This window comes from Xiphophorus hellerii, chromosome 20, assembly GCF_003331165.1.
Source record: "Xiphophorus hellerii strain 12219 chromosome 20, Xiphophorus_hellerii-4.1, whole genome shotgun sequence".
NCBI classification, from domain to species: Eukaryota; Metazoa; Chordata; class Actinopteri; order Cyprinodontiformes; family Poeciliidae; genus Xiphophorus; species Xiphophorus hellerii.
Window position 1 is genome coordinate 17,936,995 of NC_045691.1, and position 14,029 is coordinate 17,951,023.

At 36.8% G+C, this 14,029-nt stretch overlaps 1 protein-coding gene across 5 annotated transcripts in view; it reads left to right on the top strand.

Annotated features, from left to right (window-relative positions):
* ampd2a (adenosine monophosphate deaminase 2a) overlaps positions 1 to 14,029 on the top strand; it is a 42,339-nt gene that overhangs the window by 24,350 nt on the left and 3,960 nt on the right. For 4 of the 5 annotated variants that reach the window (XM_032549127.1, XM_032549128.1, XM_032549125.1 and 1 more), the window contains 16 exons: positions 302 to 432; positions 2,115 to 2,245; positions 2,805 to 2,873; positions 6,039 to 6,144; positions 6,248 to 6,434; positions 7,334 to 7,475; positions 8,184 to 8,273; positions 8,374 to 8,503; positions 8,935 to 9,129; positions 9,226 to 9,357; positions 9,445 to 9,608; positions 11,382 to 11,508; positions 11,607 to 11,770; positions 11,857 to 11,977; positions 12,706 to 12,879; positions 12,992 to 13,102. In XM_032549127.1, coding sequence (XP_032405018.1) covers positions 302 to 432; positions 2,115 to 2,245; positions 2,805 to 2,873; positions 6,039 to 6,144; positions 6,248 to 6,434; positions 7,334 to 7,475; positions 8,184 to 8,273; positions 8,374 to 8,503; positions 8,935 to 9,129; positions 9,226 to 9,357; positions 9,445 to 9,608; positions 11,382 to 11,508; positions 11,607 to 11,770; positions 11,857 to 11,977; positions 12,706 to 12,879; positions 12,992 to 13,102 — 2,174 coding nt within the window. The remainder of the gene's footprint in view (positions 1 to 301; positions 433 to 2,114; positions 2,246 to 2,804; positions 2,874 to 6,038; positions 6,145 to 6,247; positions 6,435 to 7,333; positions 7,476 to 8,183; positions 8,274 to 8,373; positions 8,504 to 8,934; positions 9,130 to 9,225; positions 9,358 to 9,444; positions 9,609 to 11,381; positions 11,509 to 11,606; positions 11,771 to 11,856; positions 11,978 to 12,705; positions 12,880 to 12,991; positions 13,103 to 14,029) is intronic. The other variant, XM_032549126.1, reaches the window with a different exon arrangement.

Sequence of the window (14,029 nt, forward strand, 5' to 3'; positions counted from 1 at the left end):
TTGTAACTCTTTAATGGATTTCTGCTTTTCTTTCTACTCTGAAGACTTTATTATAATACTGTCTTTAGTAAAAGGAAGCTAAAAATATTTTCCTATTTTTATCTTGCATTATTGATATGATTTAGTGCAATTAGCTATTTTTTTTAAGACACATGGTCATTTTTCAATCATGATACATCTTTAAATCATGTTGAATGAAGATGTGTTTTAAATAGTTGCAGTTTTCAAATTTACTCCACAGAACATTTAGTTAAAGCTGTATTTTTAACTAATGTTTCACTCTTTCTGTGTACTGTTTCAGATCTGTGTGGTGTGACGGGACCCAAGACCCTCAAGCCCCAGAGATCCCTCCCCGGGACGCCAGTTTCTCTTTCTCAGTACCCAGTCAACCTGCAAACATCCATGGAGGAAAAGTACAAAGAGCTTGCTGAGGTGATATTAAGATTTTAACCCTGAAAAAAATTAAAAAACCCCTACAAAATCATCAGTTTATCTGATTTTACTTCTTTTTATAGATATACTGTATATTTGAGTAAAATGAACATTGCTCTTTTATTCTATGAACTACTGACAACATGTCTCTGAAATTCCAAGCAAAAATCTGATTTACAGAAAATGAGAAATGGTCAAGATAAGAAAAAATATGCAGTGCTTTCAAACCTAAAATAATGCAAAGAAAGCAAGTTTGTATTCATTTAGAAACAACAAAACAAATTTTTTAACTCAGGAAGAGTTCAGAAATCAATATTTGGTGGAACAACCAAGAGGTTTTCGATGGGGTTCAGTGGAGAGGGCTCTTAATATTTTCCAGAGCTGCATATAAAATTGAGCAGTTTTAGTTTGTGTTATTTTAAAAGAGCTCCTGGTAAATTTAGACTCTTTAATCAATCAGTAAAGTTTATTTGTATAGCACATTCCAGCAGAAAGGCGACTCAAGGTGCTTTACATAATAAAAACACAATTACAAAGTTTTAAAGAGTACACCATCCAGTCAGCAATTGAACTTTAATACTCCGCCATTAAAAATGATACCTAATAAATAAAGCAGCTGCTCTGTTAAGGAGACAGTCTGAGAAAACAGTGCACTATAAACATATTTATTTGTCTTATCTTTTCACATCTTGTCATGTTAAAACCTGAAACTTCAGAGCATTTTATTGGGATTTTGGCACCGTGAGACCAACTGAATTTCAATTGTAGCTTCTTTTGGGGGTATTTTTCCACCATCTATGCACATCTGTAGACTAAAACTTTTACCCTTTCTTTGAGAAACAGCTGTAGCTCAGTCAGATGGGACAGAAATGGTCTTTTAGGTGTCAGGTTTCTGCAACGATTTGCAGTTGAAGATCTGAACTTTGGGCTACTTTGACACATGCTTAGGATTTAATGGGAACCGTTTTATTTGTCTCTCTTGCTAGTTAGTGTTGATTTTCTGCCAGAAGGCTAAACGTTGTCCTGTTTTCAAGTCTTTCAAGCTTCTTATAGGTTTCCTCTTTTTAACTTCATGCCATCAACTCACCTTTCTTATCATCGTTGCAGAAACTTCCCCCCAAAAAACAAAACCTTTTCCCAACACGATTTCGCCACCGCAGTATTTCATCATGGGAGCTGTGTGTTTACATGGTATTGTTTAACGAGGCCAAATATATACAATCTAATCCTGACTGAGCAGAATATCTTCCTGCCCTACATGGTTTGTGATAAACTGCAAACCAGCACCTTTGTTTGTTTAACAATGGTTTTCTTCTTCCCACTCGTCCATAAAGGTCAGATTATTTGAGCTGTCTAGGTTTTATTTAGGGGTATCAGATCAAAGAGGACTGAGTGAAAATGTTTCCCTCACTTTTTACATTTATTAGTAAAACATATTCAAAGCCATGTATTCCTCAAAATGTATTGGTCTGTTATATAAAATAACTAGAAAATACAGTAAGTTTTTGATTCCTATGTAAAAAAAAAAAAAAAAATCAAGGATTATTAATCTGTAAATGTAACAGACGGTACAGTGTTTGTGCAAGTCCTGCTATCGTTCTTATGCCCCTGCGTATATTAATATTTACATGATCTTCTGTTTATGACGCCATAAATTTTATGACCTCCCGTGTTTGAACCAGGAGCTGTTCACACGCAGCATGACGGAGAGTGAGATGCGAAGCGCGCCCTACGAGTTCCCAGAGGACAGTCCCATCGAGCAGCTGGAGGAGCGACGGCACCGCCTGGAGAGGCAAATCAGTCAGGACATTAAGTGAGGAAATGCAAACAAACTCCACACACAACGTCGGCTAAATCAACTGTTTACATTAACTCAGACGGTCAGACGCAGCTGCCCCCTCTTCCTGCGCCTCGCTCCTACACACTGCGTTGCTCTCACCTATGCACACATTGCTTGTCAGCTTCCAATATGCTAGTTTTGTGGGCTAACTAATTCCAGCAATCAGCTGACTGTTTTAGCCAACATTTGAAACCTGTTCCAGTGGTACATCTTATTCTTTGCAAACTCTAAGAAGGAGGTGGGTTCTGTCTCAGCTGCCTGGGACAATGCTAACTGCGCTACTAAGCCAATCATGGGGAGGCAGGAGGGTTATCCGACTTGTTCCTGTTTACCAATCGGGGTTTACCATCACTAACTGTTGTTAAAACTCTGTGTCGATGTGAGTGTGTAGCTGTGAGAGTGCCTGTTGGAGTGGGCTCCTGTGCTTGTATTCAGTGTCTCTCCTGTTTGCTTAATTTCTTCGCACTACCTCTGATGCCCATCTGCCCCTGCCTTGCCCACGCTATCCTGCGCCTCTGCATATCACCCCAAGGCTTGAGCCAGAGATCTTGCTGCGTGCCAAACAGGACTTCATGAAAATCGACAGTGCTGCAGACCTTGAGTGAGTGAGCTCTGACTCAGTATGCATGCTTTTCTTTTTTTATCAAAAGGTGACATCTCAGTGTTTGACGTTGTCTGTTTGGCTCACTTGTACTCAGAAATTTCTATACTAAACGCTTTTATTTGTTCAAATTACCACACACACATTTCAATACTATATTGTTTAGATGCTCTGTTACGTAGAGCCCACTGTGGACATTGCTTTTCTATTGTAAGGGACCAAATCCTCCCCCTGCTGGTGATTTAATGGAAATACATATGGGTACCTATAAAAAATAACTTGGGCTAACTATTGAAATATGTCATTTAGAGATTAATTTGTTGGTACTCCTGGCAAAGATGTGCCAAAACGTGTAAACTTTTACAGCAGTAGGATAATATTCACATGGAAATGTTTTGAAATTTTATAATTGTTTTTTATAATTTATGTACATTCATTCAGGTTGGAAAAAATTCCTTTAATGCGACAGAATTGTTTTTTTATTCAAGCTTTGGTACCTGTTTTAGGAAATATTTCAATTCTCAATTTAACTGAGCAAAAATCCTATGCAGTTTGAACCTGATATGGTACAATAGGATATTGCAACAAAAAAACTAGCTTGAAGAAAACTTAAGCCACCGGCTTGACAGGAAAAAAATTATCTTAGCTGCATTTTAAGAAAACAAAAACACCTCAGGGATTATTTTTTTTAATGATGGACTCAACTGTGCTTTGTGCAAAAATAATAATTTCTGAAAAATAAAATACAACTTTAGCTTACTACTAAATATACAAAAATTAAGTAATTTTTGTCACTTTATTGAGCATTTATTATAAAGCTGGCGAAACAATCAGTAGCAACATTTCCAACACATCTAGTTTGGGATTTTATGAAAAATATATTCAATAAAAAAGTCAAAATAGTATTAAAAAGAATGTCCATACCATATATATTCTGCCTCATACCTGCTTTTTGCTACTCTTAATTATGACATGCAAACAAATATTATGGATCTTCTTCTGTGGTGTGAAACACCAAATATCAACTTGCATTACAGGGCCTTATCGCCACCTACTGCTAAGAAGTAAGAATAGTAACTAATTATTTTATTTATTTATTTGCTCTTGCAAAAAGCCCACAATCCACTGAAAAGGAGTCTGGATCCATTTTTTTTTGCCGACCCGCCAGCTGAGTATAGCTGCCCTAAAATATTTAGAGTTCTGGGTTCTCTCTTGTGTTTTCTTCCTTTCAGCTCATCCCACAGGTTTTCCATAAAATTCAGATCAAAAGGGTTGATTTTGTGTCTGGTGAGCCATTTCTGTATTCCCTGAAGCCTTAGCTTTAGAAAGAAGAGAAGGGCAACTTTCTGAAGGGACAACATCCGAGGGATAATTGGGTGAGAGGGTTCCCAGACAGCAGGATTCATTGCCTCTGGTATGCAGTAGTTGGTGCCAAAAAGTGCCCAAAGAAGGACAGCTGGAGCGAAAACTTCCCCAGGTGGTCAAATCCTGTTTTTCCAAATAGCTGCAGCCTGGTTTCCAAGCTGGTCCTTTTCATTGCTCAAAGCATCTTGGCATTCAGAGCCAGTAAGATCTATTAGGTATAGTTCTGGCTTTAAAATATTAAATCCTGAGACTTCAAAACATCAACCCTGAACAAAGGAAGTCTCTCATGTATAACACACATATTCCCTAATGCCAGGTTTCTTTTCCAGCAGGATAGAACATTTTGATCAAAAGTTGATCTGAAACAAATTCAGCTGTTTTGGTATTTACTAGAAAAACAACTCTGTTTAAAATGGGCCTCATCCGAGCCCTCACAGGACAACAACGATCCGCTGCTGGGACATCTGGGACATCTGAAAGGCTCCAAGGCTTAGCTGATCAGATCTGTTTTTATGCCACAAGTAAAGCCCTGACACTCTATCAAGGAGCTTTCATTGTTGTGCCAATTTTTTTTTACAAGTTCACTGCAAATAATTAAAATGTTATAAATAAAAAAATATCTGAAGAAGTTACAGAAGCACAAAAGTTGCAATTTTTTATTAGTGGAAAAAATCTAAGATCTAAAAATCTGAGATTGTGTAGAAACACAATCTTAAGTGTTTTTTTTATTATTATTATTATTATTATTTTTAATAACTCAGGCTAATTATTGAAATATGTCATTTAGAGATTCATTTGTTGGTACCCCTGGCAAAGATGTGTCAAAACGTGTAAACTTTTACATCTTTTAAATCTAGTTTCTAGTGCAAATATTTTAGTACACTTGAATTAAGACAAAACTAACTCATAAGCAACTTATCTGAAAGATATAGAAGCTTGTTTCAAGTAAATATTTCCTTAATATTAATGAAAATGTACTATTTGCATTGGCAAATTATTTTACTTAAAATATGGTGAAATTGTCTTATTATAAGTTAATGTATCTGCCTTTAAAAGTAGAACTTTTTCATCAATATTAAGGAACTTCAGTATTTACTTAAAACAAACTCCTACATCTTGCTGAAAGATACTTGTAAGTTAGTTTTGTCTTATTTCACGTCTAATAAGATATTTGCAGTAGAAACAAGACTAAAAATACTTGGTAAGATGTGGTGTTTTTGCAGTGTAACTCCAGAAGACTGATGCTTTGAATCCCCCAAAAAACATTCAGATGAGTTTTCTATAAACCCAAAGTCAGTAAATTTAATTTGTCCAATTTTCACCTGTAAAATAGTTTGCTATTATGGCTGCGCGATATTAGAAAGTTATGTCATGGTGGGATTGTTGGCAAATTTTGCACATTTTCCTGACATTTTCAGTGAATTCTGTAACTCTTAGACATCTTGGACACCACAGTATGTGACAGGTGTTGGCAGTGTAACTCCATCCAGGAGACTGAACATCTTAATGACACACAAATTATTTGGAATAGATTAACCACAATATTTTGCATAGCAAAAAATCACGTTCTTACCATGATAATAATATATTTGCAATATACTGTCACTGATTGGCTTAACATTTTCTTGAATAAAGTAGAAACCAGAAAATTTATAAAGAAATTCCCTTCTCTAACAACTAACATAAACATAACTGCTGAACTAAAACCAGTGTTTTTCTTTCTTAGACCTTAACTCCACCTGGTTTTTGTCTCTGCCATCTATTTTTTGTGCTAAGCTGTTCTCTTTGTGTGCGTGTCAGATTATTGAAGGAGAAAAGTGTGGACACGGTTGATGTGGGCTTTAAGGAGCGGGACATGCCGATGGAGTACCAGCGGGTCTCAATATCTGGAGAAGAAAAATGTGGGGTAAGAAACTCAAATCACAGGATTGCATACAACAATGAACATTCATGCAAAAGCAAAAATGCATTCATATTCATTTTTATTTCCGTGTTTGATGTGTTTCCAGGTGCCGTTCACTGACCTGGTAGATGCTGCCAAATGTGTGGCGAAAGCGTTGTTAATCCGGGAGAAGTACATCTACCGTTCCATGCAGACATTTTGTAAGACCGCAGCTCACGCCCTGCAGGACCTCGGGACGAACTCTCTGGAACTCAGAGTTTATGAAGACATGCTAGAGACCCCTGTAGACGCAGGTACTCTGTGCACACACCCACTTCCTGCTCATTAAATGTGATTTCCTTATCCTAATTATTTCTGTAAAGATTATATATTGTGCTTTCTTGAACAGGTTAGGATAAATCTATGGGCGATACAAAATATTTTCATTACACTTTCTGCACAAAATAATTCTTAGATAATGAGATTTGAGTCTGGTCAGTTCTGCCTATTTTGAGCTTCTGTCAGAATGAGATTTTTTAGGGCCTCCTGTCACTTTAAATCCTAATAAGCTGCTGCTGGCCACGCCCCCCAACTCAAAGTTTACCAAATGGTGCTGGAACTCAGCTTGGGTTGCTAGGAAACAGGTTAGGGTTGCTAGGTGATGGGCAGTGCCTGCTGATTTTGTGAGGTTAAATTTGAAAGGTTTTTGAAACGACTAATTTTCCAGACACCAATAGACAGTAAAGTTTTACCAAAAAGGTTGGTGGTTTGATGTTTTTTGTTTTTTTTTTTACATAAGAGGTCACCTATAAAAGCTGATTTTCTTCTTGATTAAATATAAGTATGAGCCTTGTATTATAAACAGTTAATCAAATATGGTTTTTAATACTACAATAATGAGGCATCAAGACCTTATTGTGTCTGTATGTTAATGTTATTAATCCTAAATCTCTCTGATTGGTTCTTTACGATTGAAGAACCAAACTTGTTGAAATGACAGTCACACTAATAAGTAGATGTGAAGGACTTGTGTTGCCGCTTTTAAATGCATTCACAATCAGGCAGTAATAATAATACTGTGCAATGGTATCTCTACAAAAATACTGAGTCAGTTTGAGTGGGGGATTTTCATGAACATGCCGTTTTTAATTTCACAAAACGTTTTTTAAGCAATTAACAGATTCACTCTTGAACCTTTTTTTTTTTCTCTCAGATGCCCCTGTTCACCCACCTGTCTCAGAAACTCACCCCTACGACAATCGGGACCCCAAGAATATGCCACCAGACACAGGATATGGCTGTAAGATGGTTGATGGGGTCATACATGTCTTCAACAAGAAAACAAACATGGACAAGTATGTGTTTGTATCTATACTGAGGATTATATTTGCTGATGTCATGATTTACTTTTAAATATAAAGTGCTGTGAAAAAACCCCCAAGCGTTCCCCTCTTGTGGATTTCCCCTGTTTTTACGTTTTGGTCAAGCAGAGACAGATGTTTGCACAAAGATTAAAAACAGATATTTGATCAAATGAGGAATAAGCTTGTCTTGATTTGACTAGCTCATTCATAATTTTGGTTTTTGAGGTTTGGCCATAGAAACCACAAATAAATGCAGATGATTTGTTTAACTCATTCAAAATAATAATAAAAAAAATTCACAGTGTTTTTTTTTTTTTTTTTTTTTTTTACATATCACAGATCTCAAGTTGTAATTTAAAGAATCAGTTTTTATTGTGGGATTTGAAAAGTCTGAGGTGGTTTTTAGATTTTAAAATAAAGCTGTAAAGTTGGCTCTTACTACACTCCTGCATTTGATTTGAACTTCAGAACTATTTTGTTACAATATTTGTTTGGGATAAATAACAAAGCCAAACAATACTAATAGTTTGTTCCCATATTTACAGAATATTATCAAAACTTCCTGAAAGTGTAGAAATTTGAGGCTGTAAATGTATGAAATTTGCAGAAACCTTTCTAATTAAAATAAAACTCTTAAACTAGAAGTTTGTGAATCTTGGCAAACCCAACATATAACTTGACGTTGTTTTTCTCTGTTAGAAGCACAGAACTCGACCTACCGTATCCTGACCTGAAGGAGTACATAGCAGACATGAACGTCATGATGTCCCTTATTATCAACGGTCCAGTGTGAGTGTGATTCGTCTAATCATTCGATAAACCAGTTGATTTATAGTGTTTCTTTTATGCAGCTCGAATGAAACCTGTCTCTTCTGTGCGTTGCTTCCAGGAAATCGTTTTGCTACCGCCGCCTGCAGTACCTGAGCTCCAAATTTCAGATGCACATCCTGCTGAATGAGATGAAAGAGCTGGCAGCGCAGAAGAAGGTTCCTCACAGAGATTTCTACAACATCAGAAAGGCAAGAGCTGCTGCAAAAATATCTCCCTACTTCTCTAGTATTTATATAAATGGATCTCTTTGAGAAGTATGAACGTAAATTATAAAGTCAAGCTCAGTTTTTATTGTTCAAAAATAAACTTATCCTTGTGAGAAAGAGGTCTCTGATTGAGATTTTCCTTCTCACTGTTGCCACATGCTTGCCGAGGAGAAGGATTAGACTGAAATCTTTCTTTGATAACTTTTTACTTGCTCTGTTTTACACTGAAGATCAAATTAGAAAGTTTATAACTCAATTTGAATCTGTCTATATAATTAGATTAGTCTAATCATATATTTCTGTGTATTACTTGAATGTAGTTGTCATGTAAAGTTCCTTGGGCTGATTTTTGTTATGAATTGGGGCTATGTAAATTGAAATAAAGTTAATGTTCTTCTTCGTCTTGTCTCCAGGTGGACACTCACATACATGCATCATCCTGCATGAACCAGAAGCATCTTCTGCGATTCATCAAGCGAGCCATGAAGAAATACCCAGACGAGATCGTTCACGTTGAGCGGGGGCGCGGTCAGACCCTGCGAGAAGTTTTTGAGACCATGAACCTGACGGCGTACGACCTGAGTGTAGACACACTCGACATGCACGCAGTGAGTTGTCACAATGTTGTGAAAGATAAAAACTAACTTAGTGTGACTTCTTTACTATTATTAAACTTGCTTTTTCACGTTTCTCTACTTTTACAGGATCGGAACACATTTCATAGGTTTGACAAATTCAACTCCAAATACAACCCAATTGGAGAGTCCATCTTAAGGGAGATCTTCATCAAGACGGACAATCATGTGGAAGGAAAATACTTTGCACACATAGTTAAGGTGCTTATTAATTCAGCTATAAACTGTCCAACCGAATAATCAGTCCTGAACTCAAATTTAAAGCTGCTGTCTTTATTTTTCTTACAGGAAGTGATGTATGACTTGGAGGAGAGTAAATACCAGAACTCTGAGCTACGACTGTCCATCTATGGTCGCTCCAGAGACGAATGGGACAAGCTGGCGGAGTGGGCTGTCAACCACAGAGTGTACTCTGATAATGTGCGCTGGCTTATCCAGGTGCCCCGTCTCTTGTAAGTGCTGCTGACATTTTGTTTTACTTTGAAGCTGAGATGCAAATAATGCCCTAACCCCTAACCCTTGTTCGTTAAAAATCAAGGAAACAAATACCTAAGACTGTCAGCCAACACAAAGGCTTAAAGCACTCTGAGGATACCATGGAGTGTGAGACATTGTGCAGACAAAAACTGAATCAAAAACACAAAACTTTTGGCAGCCTTCAGCCAGACATTGTGACTTTTTCTTTGGGTTTGACCAGCACCCATTTCTACCAAGAACAGTACTTTATGTTAGTAATTATCCAGCTTTTTTTATAAATCATAGCAGCAGTGAATAACACTGGTCAACAACCAAAAAATTATCTGGGGTTTTTCAAATGTTTTAGGGTAATTTTGACATGCTGAATCCAAAAACCACATTGGTTTTGCTCAATCAGGTCAACTTTCTGAACTGTGGATTCAACGTGAGCATCAAAATGCATGACTTGTTCTAACAAATGGATCAGTTTCCTGAGAATCTGGGATCAATGAGTGATGATCAGGAGGAGAGAATCCATCAGGACAGAAAAGAGACGGAGAATTTTACACAGTGAGGATGTAATATTCAATTTACATCTACTTACCCTTATCAGTGTTTACTATTCAATTTACAGAAATCCAACTTTGTAACATTTAATTAATACACTCTGTTAGAAAACAATTCTTTTCTCTTAAATCTTTTTTGGATGAGAAATATTAATGGAAATGAACTGATAATGTCAGAAAAATCGATTTAGTCAGAATGTCAGATTTCTCTAAATCAAATTAGTATAAAAATCTGACCTTATTTAGAAAACTTTGTCATTTTTTGTGCTGATTCAGTGGTGCAAAATAGTCCAAATTCAGTTCACAAAACAGACAACTTCCAAAAAAATTTTTTTTGTAACCCAGTGCAGGAAATTAAAGTTTCTTTCTTTCCACATAATCAGTCTGTATTTTATGAGGATGTATCTATCAACATGTCTAATCTAATGATGCACTGCTATGAACATTTTATATCTGATGTTAATGTTGCCTTAAGGCAGAAAACTAATATTTATCGATATTATGTAAATATTTTTAAAAGTTCTTTGAAGCTAATGCTACACATGTAGCGGTTGGTAGAAAACTCAAAACATTAATTCACGTGCTGCCTTTCATTTGGCTCAGACACTGGTGAAAAAAAGATCATTATTCCATGAGAGTATGCAGGATGACATTTAGAGAAATCTGTCATTGATTGAGTTTAATAAACACAATTATGTCATATTATTTAATGACATTAAAATTAAGAAACATGTTTCCTACCGTAGAAGATGCTGTTGCCTTGCTGCTCTAAATTTCTGTTGCCTGTGAGTCATGAACTGTGTTTCTTTTTCTTATCTTTCTGGATTTTTAATGGGTAACTTCAGTAGAGCTGTGACTAAATATTCTCCCGCATAGAGAATATTTAGTCAAAATAAGGGTGCTCACTTCATCCTTTCCTGTGTTGCCTGTCAATGTCCTGTTCCTGTTGGAAAGGTTAGTGTTTGTCAAACGACAACAAAAAAATCCTTTTTCGTTTCACAATTGAGAATCACGCTCCACAGTTCAGGACAAAATGTCATCATCAATATAAGGTACTGCTTTTGCACCAAATGCTGTTTTTGTGTGAGAAAAGTGCAATTTATATCAGCTTTAAAAAATGATGAATGGACAAATAGTGATTTCATTATGTTTTATAGTGTTTTTCCTTTTCTAAAATAAATCTAACTTTCTTTTTTTTTATAGTGACGTCTACCACACAAAGAAGCAGCTGGCTAACTTCCAGGAGATGCTGGAGAATATTTTCATGCCTCTGTTCGAAGTCACGATAGATCCAGCCAGCCACCCTGAGCTGCATCTCTTCCTGGAGCACGTGAGTATGACCTGCTGGTAGATCTGAACTCTCCTGATGACCAACATCAGAGTGAACTGAATGTTTGTTTGTTTGTTTTTTTTTTTGCTTGCTGGCAGGTTGTTGGTTTTGACAGCGTAGACGACGAGTCCAAGCCTGAGCACCACATTTTTAACCGGGACAGTCCACTTCCTGCTGACTGGACACAGGAGAACAACCCGCCCTACTCCTACTACCTCTACTACACCTACGCCAACATGACTGTGCTGAACCACCTGCGAAGGTAACAACATATCATCCTTACTTTTAATCATTCATTTCAATCTAATTATTCTCTGATTTGTGAGTTTTTCTTTGTGTTTAACTCAGACGACGAGGCTTTCATACGTTCGTTCTGCGACCTCACTGTGGCGAAGCGGGCCCGATCCACCACCTGGTGTCAGGGTTCATGTTGTCGGAGAATATTTCCCACGGACTGCTGCTCAGAAAGGTCAAGACGGCTTTCATAAAGACTGCAATAAAAAATAGCCTTAGATTTTCAGGAATTCATTTCAACAATGAATTTTGACAAACTAAAAGATATTCAGCAGGTAGTTTGGAAAGTTTGCCGCAGGTTTAGTGTCTTTTGTTGGAATTTGCAACAAATGTGGTGAAAACAGAAACTTAAGAATAAATAATGGTGCTAATAAAGAAGTAAGCACTTCCATCCGCAAAGGCAGAAGAAAAATGTAAAAAGCTAAAAAAATAATTATAAGAGATTTTATAGCTTTAGTCCAAATAAAGGCGATTAATGAGAATGGTATGAATGATCTTAAACGTGACTTTTATTCATATATCATCGTGTCTTTATGTGATACAGTCTTAAATATTATTTTACTAGACACTCGGTTGTTTTATGTCTCTTCAGACATATCCAACGCTACATACGTCTGTCTGAAGAGACACAAAACAACTAAGTGTCCCATAATGAAAGAATCTTTAAACCTACCGGTACTTTTAATTTAGAGTGAATAAAAGTTAGTTTTTTTAATTCATGCCTCTTTTAAATAATTTTATTTGCTTTCGAGAGATAAATATCTCACATTTTATCAGAAACAAACCTATTGGTCAAAGAAAATTTAACTTTGGTCTATGATGGCTGTAAATCTGCTTTTATTTTCTCCTTTACGTGTAACATGGGGAAGAGATGAAGAGTCTCATTCTTCCTTCCTTTTCCAGGCCCCTGTGCTGCAGTATCTTTACTACCTGGCTCAAGTTGGCATTGCCATGTCGCCACTGAGCAACAACAGCCTCTTCCTTAGTTACCACCGCAACCCGCTGATGGAGTATCTGTCCAGAGGTCTGATGGTCTCTCTGTCCACCGATGATCCCCTCCAGTTTCACTTCACCAAGGTCTGTTGGACAACACAAATATCACAGCCTCACAATTAAAAGGGAAAATTAAACTTTTTATTCCTTTTGCATGGATGTAAAATATGCGATAATTTCTGTAATTTGCCCCCAGGAGCCTCTGATGGAAGAGTACAGCATCGCAGCTCAAGTGTGGAAACTGAGCTCTTGTGACATGTGTGAGCTGGCGAGAAACAGTGTCCTGATGAGTGGATTTTCACACAAGGTGACGTCATTTATCATTCACCTGTAAAGGGTAATAAACAGTTTATCTGGTGCATCATTTGGCTAGGTGTGGTACAGGTTTGCCAGGAGGTTTTTTTTTTAGTGTCAGAAATGATCGTTGGGGGTTTTACAGGTTAAAGCACCTCTGCGAAGTACCGAGACTCCTTCAACCTTTTCACATATTAAAACCACAAACTCCATTGTGTTTTATTGCCGCTTTAGGAGAAAGACCAACAAAGAGTTCTTCAGCAGTGTGAAGCGAAAGGAAAGAGACTTTTCTCTGATAACCCGAAGAAAATTCAGTGCCACTATGTACTAAAATCAGGTTTATTTGTAAAACACATTTCAGCAACAAGACAGTTAAAAGTGCTTTACACCATAAAAACAAAATACAGCAATTATGAAACGAGCAATAAACATTACAGTTTGTCAAAAAACATCATCAAAATCATCAAGCAAATATTTATCAAATACAGTGCAGTAACCAGGAATCAAAGGCAACTTTAAACAGGTGAGTTTTTAGCCTTGTTTTTAAGGAACCAGTATTTAGACTATTTTGCAGTTTTCTAGAAGTTCCTTTCAGATTAGTGGACTGTAAAAACTGAATGCTGCTTCTCCAAGTTTGGTTAAAGACAACAGGTTTTAGGCTAGCTGTTATTTTGGTGCTACGATATTCAGTGATTTATAAACTGACGACAGATTTTCATAGTTTATTCTCTGAGCAACGGGGATCCTTTAGAACTGGTGTGATGTGCTCTATCTTCCTGGTTTTAGTCAGAACTTGAGCAGCAGCATTGTGCATCAGCTGCAGCTGTCTGATTGATTGTTTTATGTAGACATGTTAAAGATAAATGAATGAGTTTCTCTAGGTCTCGCTGAGACATTATTCCTCTAATCCTGGAAATGTTCTTCAAGTGATAGAAGGACG